We start from the raw sequence: 13,913 nt of genomic DNA, 5'->3' as shown, positions 1-13,913 counted from the left end.
AGTAAATCATTAATAAACAATGCAGTTTTACAACTGAAGCATTTGCATTCAAGTTTCAAAACCTAAGGCATGGTGATTACTTTCCGGGCTGTATTATTATGTATATAAAATATTTATTATAGTTCAAATCTATGATGTACTGCATACATTCTTTGGGGGGAAGGGGGTGGAGTTCTCCCTGCTACAGATCTGAACATTAATACAAGCCCCTGATTTCAATAGCTGTGGAGATAATGTAAGAAACTGATTCCATGACTGATTTTTTATGAACAAGAACGGATATTTTGCACAGCAGCCTTGACAATTAGATTAGTACCATTCACGCTTAAAAATGACTTTTTCCGTTATTGAATGTCAAACCTCAACACTAGCCACCATCACTGCCAAATTCAGAGTATCCAGCCGAACACTGAGAGATGAACTTTGCTGCCTCCATGTGGTCAAAGATGGAAACTGTCTAATCCATCATCAACGGCTGACCGGAGGCTCAGACTTGCCTTCGCAGGTTGAGAGAATGAAGATATAGGACTGTCCAGCCAAACGATGTGGTCAACGTGTTTAATAAGGAAGAACCAGTCAAACACAGTGTATTAACCACAGCTGATTCACCAAATTCACAGATTTTTTTAAAAACGTAGAGATCCCTTGAAGATGCAGTTAACACCATGTTTGCTCACTACAACGCACAATTCCAGGCGAAGTAAAAAGGTTTCCTCCCTTCAGCAATAAAACTATTGCACAGGAAGCTGCTCCCATGGACTCCTTCTGCCAGGTGAGGAGGGTGCTCTTGAACGCACCTGGCAGGGACGCTGGGGCTGAGGGCGCTCCCATCATGCTCGGCGTGTCTTGAGCCACGCTCTGAAGTGCTCGATCTGTGCGGTCACGCTGTTCCTGGCCGTGCCACCGGGGGCGCTGTACTGCTCCACACTGCTGGTGTAGTCCCACACCGCGGACACGTCGCTGCTGAATAAGGGACTGCGAGAGCAGCAAGAGACAGCTGTAAGTCACGCACTGGGGACTGGGACGACTGCGTGGGCTTCCTGTCTCGGAATAGGCTCGTGCTTTATTAAAGCACGATCAAACTATCCTCCGGCAAAGTTACAGATGTGCAACCAGCCACCTCTGAGAAGAAAGGCGGCCACTGTTGTGTACTTTTGTATTGTACCACACAACAGCAAGACAACAGGAAACAGCCTGGTTGCCACAGTAACTGGACATTTCGATCCCCTTGTAGAAAATATAATACAGTCCCTTCTAGATGACTCCATTGTAGAAACTTTAATTGATAAGCTTTATGTAAAGGATTTATAATCCACTAATTACAAAAATCTGAAGCAGCCACGCAGAGGTAGGGACTGATGAAGCTTTCCTGAAATGAGGTATCTTACAGCACTGCTATAGGTAAGGGCAGCTCCTATGAATAGCTGAATGTGTGCAGCAAATACATTCTTACTTTGGGAGATTTTCAGAAATAGTACATGCACCAGTATGTATGAAACATGTATGAACTGTCAGTGTAACCAGGCCTGCCAGTGCTGTGTGCTCAGGCTGAGCAGGAGGCGTACTGACCTCACAGTCTGCAGGTCCTCTGCTGTCAGCTGGTTCAGTGGAATGTTCCTGCTCTCAGCAAGAAACACGGCTTTTCCCGAGCAGCTGTGGGCCTCTCGGAAGGGCATCTGCCGCGGAGACAAAGGCGGTCAGTCTCCGGCAGGGGAGCCGGAGCGCTCGTTCTGTCCCAGGGTCCGGCAGCGATCCGAACGACACCCACACACCCTGCTTTTTCAATCCACCTTGAGCTACATCACAGCCGCTGGCTGGCTCCGCTTTCACATGCAACTGCTCAACAGACTCCAAAGTCTACTGAGACACTCACTGAGCTTGGGAAAGCATCACAATTGCCTGGGGGCTTAAGTTTTTCTTTTATTTGGTCCCTTATTCAGGATGCAGGTTGTCACTAGCATGCACGTTTTAGACGAATAAAGAAATTGTTATTGCATAAATATTTATGTAAATGTGCAGTACCAAGCTCATGTACACTTGCAGTGTATCACTTTATTAAACAGCTAGTTGCTGGGTAAAACACAACAATATACTACACAAGGCCAGTTTAGAAACTGACAACTGTACTACACAGGGTCACTCTCTAAGGTAGTCAGAGAACTGCTTTTCCACAACTGTCATTAAAAGTCTTCTAGCCTTGTAGCAGGGACACCAGAACACTTCAGTGGAAGTTCACTGCTCTCAGAAAACTCTGTCTACGCTCTCCCACTCTGCTCTAGGCTCTCCCAATGAGCGCTTTGTGTCGAATAACTCACTCCTTTCCTGACGAGATAGTAAGCCAGGTCAGTAGCCAGCATGTCTGGGCTCAGTGCTGCCTCCATTGCGCTGCGGTTGATCTGTTCAGGGAAGAGGAGTGCAAAGCTCACAAGATCAGCTACAGCTAAATAACCTTTTAAATCTCCAAACCTCCAAGAGTCCCGGAAGAAACAATCAGTGACAGAAACACAAATATTAGACCCTCCCTGGTTTGGGTTTTATTCTCAGAAGCTCACAGGAGCAAATCATCATTTTATTGGGGTGAGTAAACACTTTAAAAGTTTAATGTGTATTGTGATCTACAAGAATTAGAGCTTTAAATATTCAACAGCTGACATATTATTGTTCCATAAAGTTATTTCATTAATCTAGTAAAAGAGTGCTGTTGCTCAGATCTGGCCCTGTTAATGTCCTTGTAAGGTTTAAAAAAAACTGTAACTGTAGACATTTAAGGACTAGTTGAAAGAACAAAAGTCCTGATGACATTCCCTTTGCCCTTGAGGACTGAACTACTCCTCTTCTGTCTAAAAAACCTGAAAAAACAGATCTACACCATGGGCTCCTCTCCAGTGATGCCCAGTACTGCTATAGAGACTATCTTTATAGCGAATATGCCTTCTTAGTCAGGCCTCACTGCCAGTACAAACCCAATAGACAAAAAGATTACTAGTTTTAGAAACAGACTAAGTGGACTTCTAGTATTGAAATAAAGCACACTTAGAATGTCATTTCCACTCCCCTTATATAAGATTAAGGAAAGTAAAATTACTGTGTAGCTTGACTGAAGCAAGTTTTTGCTTGAACTGCTGAGTAACTGAAATAATTGTGTTGACTGTTGTTGAGCCCAAGCGGTACACAATAATAACCATCCTCACCTTCAGAGTGGACATCACACCAGTGGTCACCTGGAGCACTGCATGCATAGTGTCATAGCACTCGAACATGGCCTCTTTGTCTTCCTGTAAGAAGAGAGGGTCGCAGTCACTAGGCCACACTAGTGGACATGGTAAATATCATTCTATTCTGAGGTTACTCACAAGTAACGCCAGATGAGAATTCTCAAAAAGTACTCGATAGATAGTATGGTAAACTGAGATCTTTTAAAATCAGACTGTCCTCAGTAGCCCATTCTGAACAGAGCTCATACAGAGATCGCCCGAGTCGAGCACTGCCCTGGCTTTAGCAGCACAAAGGTTACCTGCAGGTCTTTGTTGTACGTGCTTGGGAGCCCCTTCATGGTCATCAGGAATCCTGCACACTTGAGCGTGGGAAAAAAAATGCAATGTTAACAAAACTGGTGCAAAATATTTAAAAAAATGTTAAAAAAATCTGATGAATATGTAAACACCCCTCACAGCCCTGAACAGTAAAAGGTCTCAGTCGACGCCAACTCACCCGGCCGAAAATACGCCCGGCTTTGCTGCGGATTAACTCCAGACTGTCAGGGTTCTTCTTCTGGGGCATGAGGCTGCTGCCAGTACTACCCGGAGACATCATCATAGACACATGTACTTGAACACACTGCATACAATACTGTTACAAAACACTAACGGCTTTTACCATCTCTGTTATTGTGCTACAGATTCATTTTAACTTCCAATTTCAATGACTTTTCATTTTTAAACCACGCCCCAGCTTTTCCTCAATCCAATTTTGGGGATCCACCTTGTGTTCTTTTCCAGGACGCCAGGCTCACCTGTAGGCATCGGAGAGCGTGACGAAGGAGAACTCCTTGGTGCTGTAAATGATGAGATCCTCAGCCAGCTTGCTCAGGTGTGTCACACACAGGGAGGCCCAGAACAGGAATTCCGCTGCAATGCAAGGCGCACGAGGAAGTGGAATAGGACGTTAGCCCAAGTCAGCACATGTAGGCACTCCCCTGCAATTCCTAGCATCCTCTTGCACAGAATCAGTGCCTTGATCATAGATCCTCATCTCTCAGTTCTTGGCTGCTCTGTGCGATCCAAAGGGCAGCACTATGCTGTAAGAACTACTGGCCCTTGACTTCGTATAGGTTTCATGTTCTATTACACCTGCTCTCCACCACTGGCTCTTCTCCAGCTTGAAAATTGGTGTGAAACAAGGAAGGGGTGGATACTGCTGGAATTTTAAAGAAGTACAGTGTTGACGAGTTAGTTGCCGAAAGCTGTGTTAAACATCAGCAGCCGAAAAGGAGACCCACATACCCACAAAGTCACGCTGGCCGGTGGCGTCCATGCTGTTTATACTGATGGAATCAAACTGAAGTTCTGCAATAGAGATTAAACAGCTCACTTTCACAGGGGTAAGACTACAGGGAGAAAGTGACTTTAAAACCTGCTCACAATAAGGCTTTTCTGGATGGAATTACATGGGGCCCTTGAGAATATATTCAACAGGAATTTACCCTTTACGTTTGAGGTCTTATATCTTAGCAAGATGGATTTTCACTTGACAGGTACTGATATATATACAGTATCTTCATATCTTATATCTGCATGTAAAGAAAGTGGCTTCTCCACATTAACCAACAATGAATGATTGGACTGAGTTAATAAATTAAATATATAGAATGGAAAAATTAACATTTTCATTTACAGTAAATTACAGATTAACACATTTGTTAAATATTCTAGATGGGTTAATTAAATTAAACCTTTAAAGTCTGAACTTGTCAAAATACAGAATACCTGAAACTTCTTCTCCCCCTTCATAATCATAACATAAACATATGCATCTTTCTAATTTTGAATGTACATAGTTTGGTTTGAAGTTAGTAAAATAAATGTTAAATATTAACAAAACAGATAAGAACGGACTAAATTCTACTGTATGGTGTTTATTTGCACATTTGAGTTGTAAAAGGAGGGTTGTGTAATGTCATTTGTATTTAAAATGGTTTTATCCATTCTCTAAAGTAACAGAAAATTTAAAAAGATAAAGCCTGGTCACACACAGTTCCTCCGTTACTAATTTTATGTCAGTGTTGTGGGGCCAGGAAGTTTGGCCTCACAGCCAGTTTGTCAACATGTATCGCAGCCTCATTGTCAGCAATGCAATGGGCTGGTGGATTTTCTTACTTTCATGAAAATAAAAGGAACTTGTGGGAAAACGTATGGAATTTTGCAGGACGATGATGAATCACCTGTGCGAAGCAGCTCCCGGTCAATGTGGAATGGGTTCCCCGCAATGGCACCACTGCAAAAATAAAATCCCCAGGAGACCGATTTCAGTGTCCTTGGTGTCCATGAAACTCTCCGTGGGAGAGCCTGACCAGCGCGATGGGGAGTGTACCACAGACATGCTGCACTCTGGAAAGTCACTGTCTCCACTGTGTGTGGGAGGAGTGGTAATGTCACAGCCCTGGAACTTTGTTTATACCTCTAGAAAAGCCGTCACCCTGACACTGTCTGAGCACAGGGAATGCGGGGAGATGGAGTGAAAGCTGGCTTGAGTGACGCATGGCTGTGCTTCTAAGGTGTCAGGAGACGGAGGGCCCTACGTGTGGGTGGACAGATGCCTCAGTTTGATCTTCCTCATCGCCCCGGTGTGTGTACAAGGGCCGTCGCTCTGAGCTGATACATGAAGACACCTCTGACCACCCCAAATGTTGTAGGTATGACAATAAAAGATTGTTGGTGCTATTAAATTTAAAACAGGTCTGTAAAAGAACAGAAATTACGTATTTTATTGTCTTAAAAATACTGAGGAAAGAGAGAGAGGGGGGCACCTTCCCAGTGGTAGGACATTAGCATGTCTCCGAATTTCTTCCAGCTTCTCAGCATCTCTCCACAGCGCTGTCGTGTGGCTGGGGAGAGACAGACAGTCTCGTTAACAGCAACGCACAGACTTCCTGCTCACTTAGAACAAGTTTTCGAAATCTCTTTAAATACTCAATCGGCAGCTCAGCCTGACAGTCTAACTCTTCTCAACAGGTCTGAGCCAGTGCACCATTTAAAAACCCCCTTGGGAAACTATTACGCTTGCTGCATTATTAGGATTTGGGTGCAACATACAGTATATATTAAAAGCACATTAAGAGTATCTGCCAACTAACAAAAATGAACATTTCACGGATTATGCAACAGTTCTGTCATCATTTATCTCACAGACTCCTGAGTCTCATACTTCTAATTATACATTAACTCTGTCTCTGTTTTTTAAGGTGCTGGTTGCATTTGCTTGGTACTGTTAACATAAATGCATACCAGGGCCACTAATCCAGAACCTACTCTGAGCCACTTCAGCCTGTCAGCTCCATAGTGAGTTAACTGACGCGTGACAGAGGTGTAGGCAGGAACAAGGAAATGCTTGAGAAATACCGGTTTAACCAACACAGTAGATTCAGCTATGATGCAACTGTGTCTGTAACAGCATGAGGCTGCCTTTAAAAAGAAACACCAGCTCATTCTCTTTTTTCACAGAAGTTATTTTGAGAGCCTGCTGTGAACTGGCTCAACATTTTACTCTCAGTTTTGCTGGAACATGCTGGGCCCATTCCCAGCACAAGAATGTGTTACGTGTCACCTGTACTACAATTACAAACACAAAGATATGACACTGGATGAGGCTTAGGCTAATCAGAGCTGGAAGGCACAACTTATAATGAATCATTGAGAGAGATTTATTTTCCCCAACTTGTTACAAGTTAGAAATTAGTTCAGGTGTAAGTACTGCTTTCCAGCAGAATACAGCAGCATGAACGTCATAGTAACAGATTCAGAAGTTAAAGAGAGGTTTCCGAATAATGGTTCTTCCTTTCCAGTGTTTGCAAAAAAAACTGTTATTTGTTTCCAATTCAATGAAAGGAATCGATCAGGAATCAATCCTACAATTCTGTAAACCAGCTTTCAGCACATTTAGAAAACAAAACTACACACAAGGTAAAGCCACCTAAAATCCTTCCCACCACATTTCGTATAGTTTACAACTTTTTTACAGCAAATTTGACATTGCAGTTTCTCCTCTCCCATTATAGCCCTCATTTTCTAGGAATTCCAACAAAATCAGAGAACAGCTTATTGTGCCTGATTCCCTGTAAGGGAAGAACAACCTTCTCTTTCACGTACGTATTTATCTGTCTGCATCTTTGCCATTGCTTCATGGGCTTCTCGCCACTTCAGTAAGAAACTATTATGCAAGACGTTAATATCAGAATTGTTAGAAAAGACCAGTTTTTCCACTCTCATCTCAGAGGTTAATTAGTCCCCATGAAACACCACACCTTGGATCTCGTATAATAAAAAAAACTGTTGCCATCATTGCTGCTATAGGATTGTGATTTGTAAAGTATTTTTTTGTATACTCATATTTGAGTTCTATCAATTTCTAAATAAAATGTGGACGAGATCAGTGGGAAAGTAAATAGTAAGAGACTGAGGGAGGAGAACTGTGCCATATGCTCTTTATTGGTATTTTGTTGTATGGGATACAGTCCCCGCACTACTATTACTGTTTCTACTGCTAGCTATAGGACAGTATCACCACTTATTGCAATCAAGACAAGACGAGGCCAACCTGAGAATCCAATGGCTCCATCTGATCGGCTGGGCTCTCTGCATGTGAGTGTATCCTGGGAACAGGACATCCATCTCCCTGGCAGAGGGGGTGAAGTGGGGGAGCACGTTACACACTTCCGCCTGGACCAGCAGGGAGCGCTCTCGTGACAGGACACAATGAACTGCAGCACTGGGCACGCACTCAGCCGGCACACAACAAGCCACAAAGCACAGCACCAGGCTCCTGGCCACCACTGACTCCACAGCGAAACCAAATCAGATGGCAGGGAAGGAAACTCAGGGGAAGCACATTTAAAAGTCTGGAACAGGCTACCCATACTGTGGAAGCTGATACCCGGGCATCTTTCAAGAAGCATTATGGATGAAAGTCTCAGCTCAATTAGCAACTATCAACCAAACCCCGTTCAAGCAGTTATCTTTGATTCCTGCCAAGCACAAGAAGCAGATTATACAGATACAATGGGAAGCTACTGTGACATTTCATATACTATTCAATGCCTCCCTTAAATGTGTTTGACAAGAGCGCGCATACATGATGGAGAGTATTTGGTTACATATTCAGTGCTCTGCATCCCAGCACTGTGAGGTTCACTGATATGCTGCTGCTGATGACAATGCCGCCGGTTAAGACTCACGCAGCAGCCCGCTCCACCATGGTGCTGATCAGCTGCACTACATCGCCGCTCAGTGTTGAGATGGCCTCACGCATCCACAGCCTCATGTCCGTCACCACCTGCTCGGCCAAGCAGAACAGCACATTAGGCGTACAAGAGGCACCAGAGGCCAGACACTCTGCTGTTTTGTTTTTTTTCCCCAAAGGCTGGGTGCCTGCATTGCGGATGAATTATGGAGCTGTCCCATAACCCATCCCAGTTGCAGAATTTCCTAATTTAGTGTTAAAACACAAAACAATTAAAGCAATATTCCCCATCGCCTTGCAGAACAACTGCTACCTTGACCAGATCATTGTCAAGTTGCTGCTCCATGCTCCTCAAATACAGCACATGGCAGCTGTTGATCCCAATTTTTAAAACAGTCATGGATCATAATAAATGTTTGTTTTTTTCTGGGCCACAGATGCCTGGGGGGAGGTCACAATGGGGGCCAAGCTGGGCGGTGCTGTCACTGCAGGGCACCAGGGTGGTGTGGCTCTTCTTGTGAGGTGTCTGCTTTTCACCCTGGTGTTCATGTGGGATTTTTCCAGGCACTTGAGTTTCCCCTCTCTGTTCCATACCTGGTCATTCCTGCTGCGGCCGGTGTGTATCTTGCCAGCTGCCTCTCCAATCAGCTCCTTAGAAACAGAGGAGAGCCATCATTCCTGCAACACTTACACAATCCTACAGCTGTTGTACGCTTATGTTAGGACCACATTAAATCAAAATCTCCATGCTTGTGCTATTCATTAATAACGCAAAGGCATGTCTTACAGATATTAACCATGTTTGGGGATAGGTTAATTGCTCCCCTCAATGTTCAGTGCAAACAATGTGACACATTGCATGAGATTTATTACCTATAAATAACATAAAGGTTACTCCTTGTAACAGAAGAGACCAGGTGCTGCTCTCATTTCTATCCCTGCATCCATTTTGGGAAAGTTGCCTGTTCTAGTTAGCGGCATGCTGAGAAAGGCTGAGCAGGCACCCCCCATCTCTGTGGGGTATCCCCAGACCAGCTGGAAGGAGTGTGCCCCTACTTCCTTAGGTGTGTACTTACTGACTGACTTTATTGGCTCTGAGGGGACTTTGCAGGCAGGTAAAAGACACAATACAATACAGAAGATACTTGACACAACATAAAATCATTATCAAATAAGAAACATGCAGGATGAAAAAAAAAAAACACAAAGTAAACTATACAATCGATTGTTCAAATTAAGCAGGTTCTTAGCTGTGGGGATAAAGGATTCCAGTTGTATTCACTGAAATCTGTGTGGTCTAAATCGATGCCCTAGTGGAAGGGGCTCTAATTCACAGTGCAGGGAATGGTCATGACAGTCAGGGGTCATCCTGGTGTACCGCTGCTCTGTAGAGGTGAAAAGGATCCGATACAGATGCAGGAGTCGTTGGGAGGTAAGTAAGCGAACAGGGCAAAACCAGGAGCCGAGTCGTAGTCCGTAGGCGTAAGGTAGGTCGAGATCCGGTAAAGGCACTGGTGGCGAACAATCCAAAATGTGAGACAGAATCGTGGTCGAAATGAGAGCTGCAGGGTCAAATCCGAAATAGGCACAGATAGCAAACAATCCAAGGGGCGAGACGAGATCCGAAGTCCGGAGGCAAAAGGTGTAGACAGAATTCCAGGAAGGCAAAAGGGTAAGAAACGCTAGGCAGAGCAACAAGAAGTGAACTCAATACCGAGCACCGGCAAGTAGGTTAGAATGGTGTAAGTAACCCGGCGTGCCGCACGGCAGAGCGATTGCAGGTGTGTTAACTCGTGCGGCGGCGCTTGTTAATAGTAACCCGCTGCTGGTGCTGATTAGCTCGCTTACGCGTTGATCTCTGCTGGCTGGTGGTCGTGACAGCTGGTCTTCTGCACTATTTGCTTGATGGACATGTCTGACAGCTGTAGGAGTAGTGGCTCGATTCTAGGGCTCCTAGATCATCCTGGAGAGTGAGCACGGCCACCTTGCAGAGAAACCTCCATTCCCAGACTGAATATACTAGCAATTATCAATCCTATTGGCCACGAGCTCGTACTATGGCCTTGGCCGAGATACTGCATGTGGAACCTGTTCTCTACACAGTGAGTCACCTGGGTGGTAAACCTGTACTGAGGCGTGCTTTACAGCTGAGCGGTCGGGTACCTCACCTTCAGTCTTCTTTCGTTGGCTGTGTGGATGTCCTCATCCCCAGCTTTGATCTCGAAAACGCCTTTGGACCACTCTTCCGAAAGCTGTGAATGGACAAACCAGGCAGATCGGGAAACTCAGATTCCAGAATCAGAATAACCACAAAAAAAATGGGTGGCTAATCTTTAAAGTGGGCTAATCTTTTCAGATTGTTCTTCAGAAAAGCAGAACCTCAATTGACCAATGAAGATTAGGCAGCAGAATTCATCAGAATTCTTATTAGACCAACTGGATAATATTATTTTATCAAATTCTGAATGGCAACCTGATAGGTGCATCCACCTCTTTGGGTATATTCATTGCACACTCGCACACAACACACTTCCTGGGTTCCGGCACACAGCTCATGTTTGTAAGGTGGACAATGGCAGGAATGAACTGAAGGACAGCTGAGCCTTTTATATTTATTCTTGATTTTTTTATGGCATGGGTGTTCCGTATGAAATGTTTTGAAAGGTTACAAATGGATATGGAAAGGGTTTTTTTTAGACACAGTGTTTGACACCTGGACAATGCTGAATGAATGCCTTTTGTTCTGAGTTTGCAAAAAATGCAGCTATGATTTCTATGTGGTGGTGCAATTCTAGTACCCTCTGGACATTTGCATGAATGAGACAGTCAGGCCTGAAATGAAAGGGGAAAGCAGTACAGGTGAGAGGATGACAGTGTAACATTATGTTACACTGATGTTAAAGTCTTGTGCCCATATCAATTAACCCACGGATTAAACAGCACTACTTACTGTACATGTACTCAGCAGTGTCTACAAAGGCCTTTGCATAGTAACATACAAATTCTTATTTTTCATTAGCTGAACAATATTAAGATACATGCTACACACATTTTAGTTTTCCAGGTTTGCGGGGGTTTTAAACCTAAATATTAGAAATCTGCCCTTTTGCCTAAAATAAGGATCTCTGTGTGGACAGGACTATGAAGATGCGTTAACTTCTATAGTGGGTGAATCAAACTCGATTCCTAGAAAGCCTAATAGGTCCACAGCAGGTCTAATTAGCCGTCTTTAATTAGCTGTATAATTATAATACTTCTAATCAGGCTCCAAAGTGATTTTATAGTAACTGTACCTTCAGTTAACGAATGTCATGTATAATCAACTGTAAAAGACCGTAAGAAAAATGCCATATAGCTAATTAAGGAAATAATTAGGGTAATTGTTTAATTGACTGCTTGGGTTGGAGCAAATACCAGAAGACACCACGTCCTCTAAGAACTGGGTTTGAGAGTTGTGATCTACGGGCTGCTGCTCAGCTGGTGCTGACTGTACTGCAGAAAGCCCATAACGCAAAATATTTACTGTTCTTTTATTTGCATCTCAAAATTTAATTAAAAAAAGCCAGAAATCACCCAGCACCCGGTGTTGGCTTCCTCTGGAGTTTGTAACAATGCTGTGAAAGAGTGCAATGTTCTGGAAATATCTTTCCCCCCCTGGCGTTCCAGGGCGCGGTCATTCCGATGAACAGGAGCTCACCTTGTCCAGGCCCTGCAGAATCTGCTCCGTCTCTCCTCGAGTGACCAGCCCGGACTTCTCCAGCGCCTTCACGTAAGCCTTGCTGCCCTGTATATCGGCTGCCCACATTCGCTTGTCATAGTCAATGGAGGCATTGAATTTCTCCATGATGGGGTCCGTGTCGCCCACAAACCTCCCACCCCACAGCTTGCTTCCCTGTTGGGGAGGGGAGAGATTTGGAAAAGTGGACGCACAATACCGTTAGCTTATCAGCGGAGTCACAGAATGCATTTTAATATCACTGCAATATCTCATGTTCATATACGTTTCTGTAAAAATCACAGTGAACTCTTGGCAACCTTGTATTTCTAGTCAGTAATTAAATAAATGCTTAATCAAGTAACCAGCTTCTCAAACACTATTAAGCAAGACATGATTATTTGACTTTAAAAACATAGCTTTGACAGTTCCGCCCCAATGTCCCATTATTCACCCTATTAAGATACTAATATTCTGAATTAGAGGCAGCCTTACGTACCTCGGAAGATGACATAGTGCATCTCTTCAGTGCCGGTGTCTGTAAGGCGAAACAAATCCAATCACATTAGAAACAATAAAAGCAGACAGGGTTCGCTTTAGATTTCACATTGAAGTCACGCAACACAAAGGATTAACCGCAAACTTCTCTGTTTCGTGATTGTGAAACATATCTCATTTTGCTTTAGCTAAATCGCTGGACAGCTTGGTTATGTCGACAACATGGGCATACATGTCGGTAACTTAATACTGTACAGATAACAAAAATAACCTAAAATAAACACCACCAGCTTTTACAGCTCCTAAATCCCGAGTAAACTGAGCATTCGCGTTTCTTAAGTACCTGTTTCGTTGCGTGGTTCTTAAAAATAAAACTCCGTGCCTTTTGAGATGGTTATGGGGGGAGTTTTCCGTCTCCGCCTCGCAGGTTGACTCCCAGGTCGAGGGCGAATAGACGCACACGGCTCTTCGACTACTTTTTACACTAATATTCATTAACAGAGCCGACGACCAATCACCGTGCCAGTCGCCGAAGATGCCCTGCCCACGGACTGTGAAAAAGATCTGCAAAGGAGGAAAAAAAAATATAAGGAAGTGATCTATTTTTTGGAAATTACAGCTCCTTTGCTGCAGGAAGTGGCTTGTCAGTTCAGGTCTCGTCTTACCGGTTGGGGTGACCCTAAAACCGGCCTGGACCGAGAGTCCACCATGCTTCACATCACAACTATAGCATAATAAAAAAAATAAACGAATAAACCTGAACTAACGACTAGTTATTTATTAAAACCCAAACAAAAAAAAAACCGCCTGTTGTTTCTGAGCTTAACAGAATCTCGAGATCTGCATATTTATTGTTGATACAAAAAATCTGTTCATTGCTGTTTGGTGGGTCCAGCTGGCCAAGACAGCGGTGATACAGTGCGATAGGAATATGCGGGGTGGCGATAATTCAATTTCGTAAGCGAAGTACGGACTGTAAAAACAAGTCACTCTGTTTGCCTGCCATTATTGTATAGGCATATATACATTACCGACCCCTTGAATCCTTTCTGGTTCATCTGGACACAAATGATACCTGTAACGGGAAATAAATCTGATTTTCCAGCTTTCTTGCGGGTAGACGGAAACGGCCGGTGCGGTTCGGGAGAATGGGTTTTAGGGCTGCAGCGACACCCCGGGGGCTGTGGACACAAGCGGTACTGCAGCCGCCCCGGCGCAGCGCTGCCGCTGCAATACAGAGGAGACC

The 13,913-nt window shown here is 44.1% G+C and overlaps 1 protein-coding gene across 3 annotated transcripts; it reads right to left on the bottom strand.

Annotated features, from left to right (window-relative positions):
• Positions 1-544: 544 nt before the first annotated feature.
• Positions 545-13,833, bottom strand: asl (argininosuccinate lyase). Of its 3 annotated transcripts, none has more exons than XM_088906787.1 (18): positions 13,743-13,833; positions 13,011-13,231; positions 12,669-12,707; positions 12,152-12,346; positions 10,623-10,706; positions 9,049-9,105; positions 8,450-8,547; positions 7,813-7,890; positions 6,026-6,103; positions 5,441-5,493; positions 4,503-4,565; positions 4,013-4,127; positions 3,712-3,796; positions 3,515-3,574; positions 3,192-3,275; positions 2,316-2,396; positions 1,570-1,676; positions 545-975 (listed from the first exon to the last, which is right to left on the bottom strand). In XM_088906787.1, the coding sequence occupies exons 3-18, from the start codon at positions 12,681-12,683 to the stop codon at positions 831-833; spliced, it is 1,398 nt and encodes a 465-aa protein (XP_088762913.1). In that variant the 5' UTR covers positions 12,684-12,707; positions 13,011-13,231; positions 13,743-13,833; the 3' UTR covers positions 545-830. The 3 variants fall into 3 exon arrangements, with proteins under 3 accessions (XP_088762913.1, XP_088762912.1, XP_088762914.1); XM_088906786.1 differs by having other exon boundaries at positions 13,703-13,821; XM_088906788.1 differs by lacking the exon at positions 13,743-13,833 and having other exon boundaries at positions 13,050-13,186.
• Positions 13,834-13,913: the final 80 nt, after the last annotated feature.

Source organism: Atractosteus spatula, chromosome 27 (genome assembly GCF_055471065.1).
Source record: "Atractosteus spatula isolate fAtrSpa1 chromosome 27, fAtrSpa1.hap1, whole genome shotgun sequence".
In the NCBI taxonomy this organism is placed as follows: domain Eukaryota; kingdom Metazoa; phylum Chordata; class Actinopteri; order Semionotiformes; family Lepisosteidae; genus Atractosteus; species Atractosteus spatula.
The sequence above is the reverse complement of the archived record's forward strand: the minus strand, read 5'-3'. Positions and strand labels throughout refer to the sequence as shown.

Excerpts from the sequence above, each read along its gene's own strand:
- asl (XM_088906787.1), bottom strand. Across the intron at positions 4,128-4,502 it reads CGGCCAGCGTGACTTTGTGG|CGGAATTCCTGTTCTGGGCC; the intron begins GTATGTGGGTCT and ends CTTGCATTGCAG. Across the intron at positions 1,677-2,315 it reads ACTATCTCGTCAGGAAAGGA|ATGCCCTTCCGAGAGGCCCA; the intron begins GTGAGTTATTCG and ends TCTCCGCGGCAG.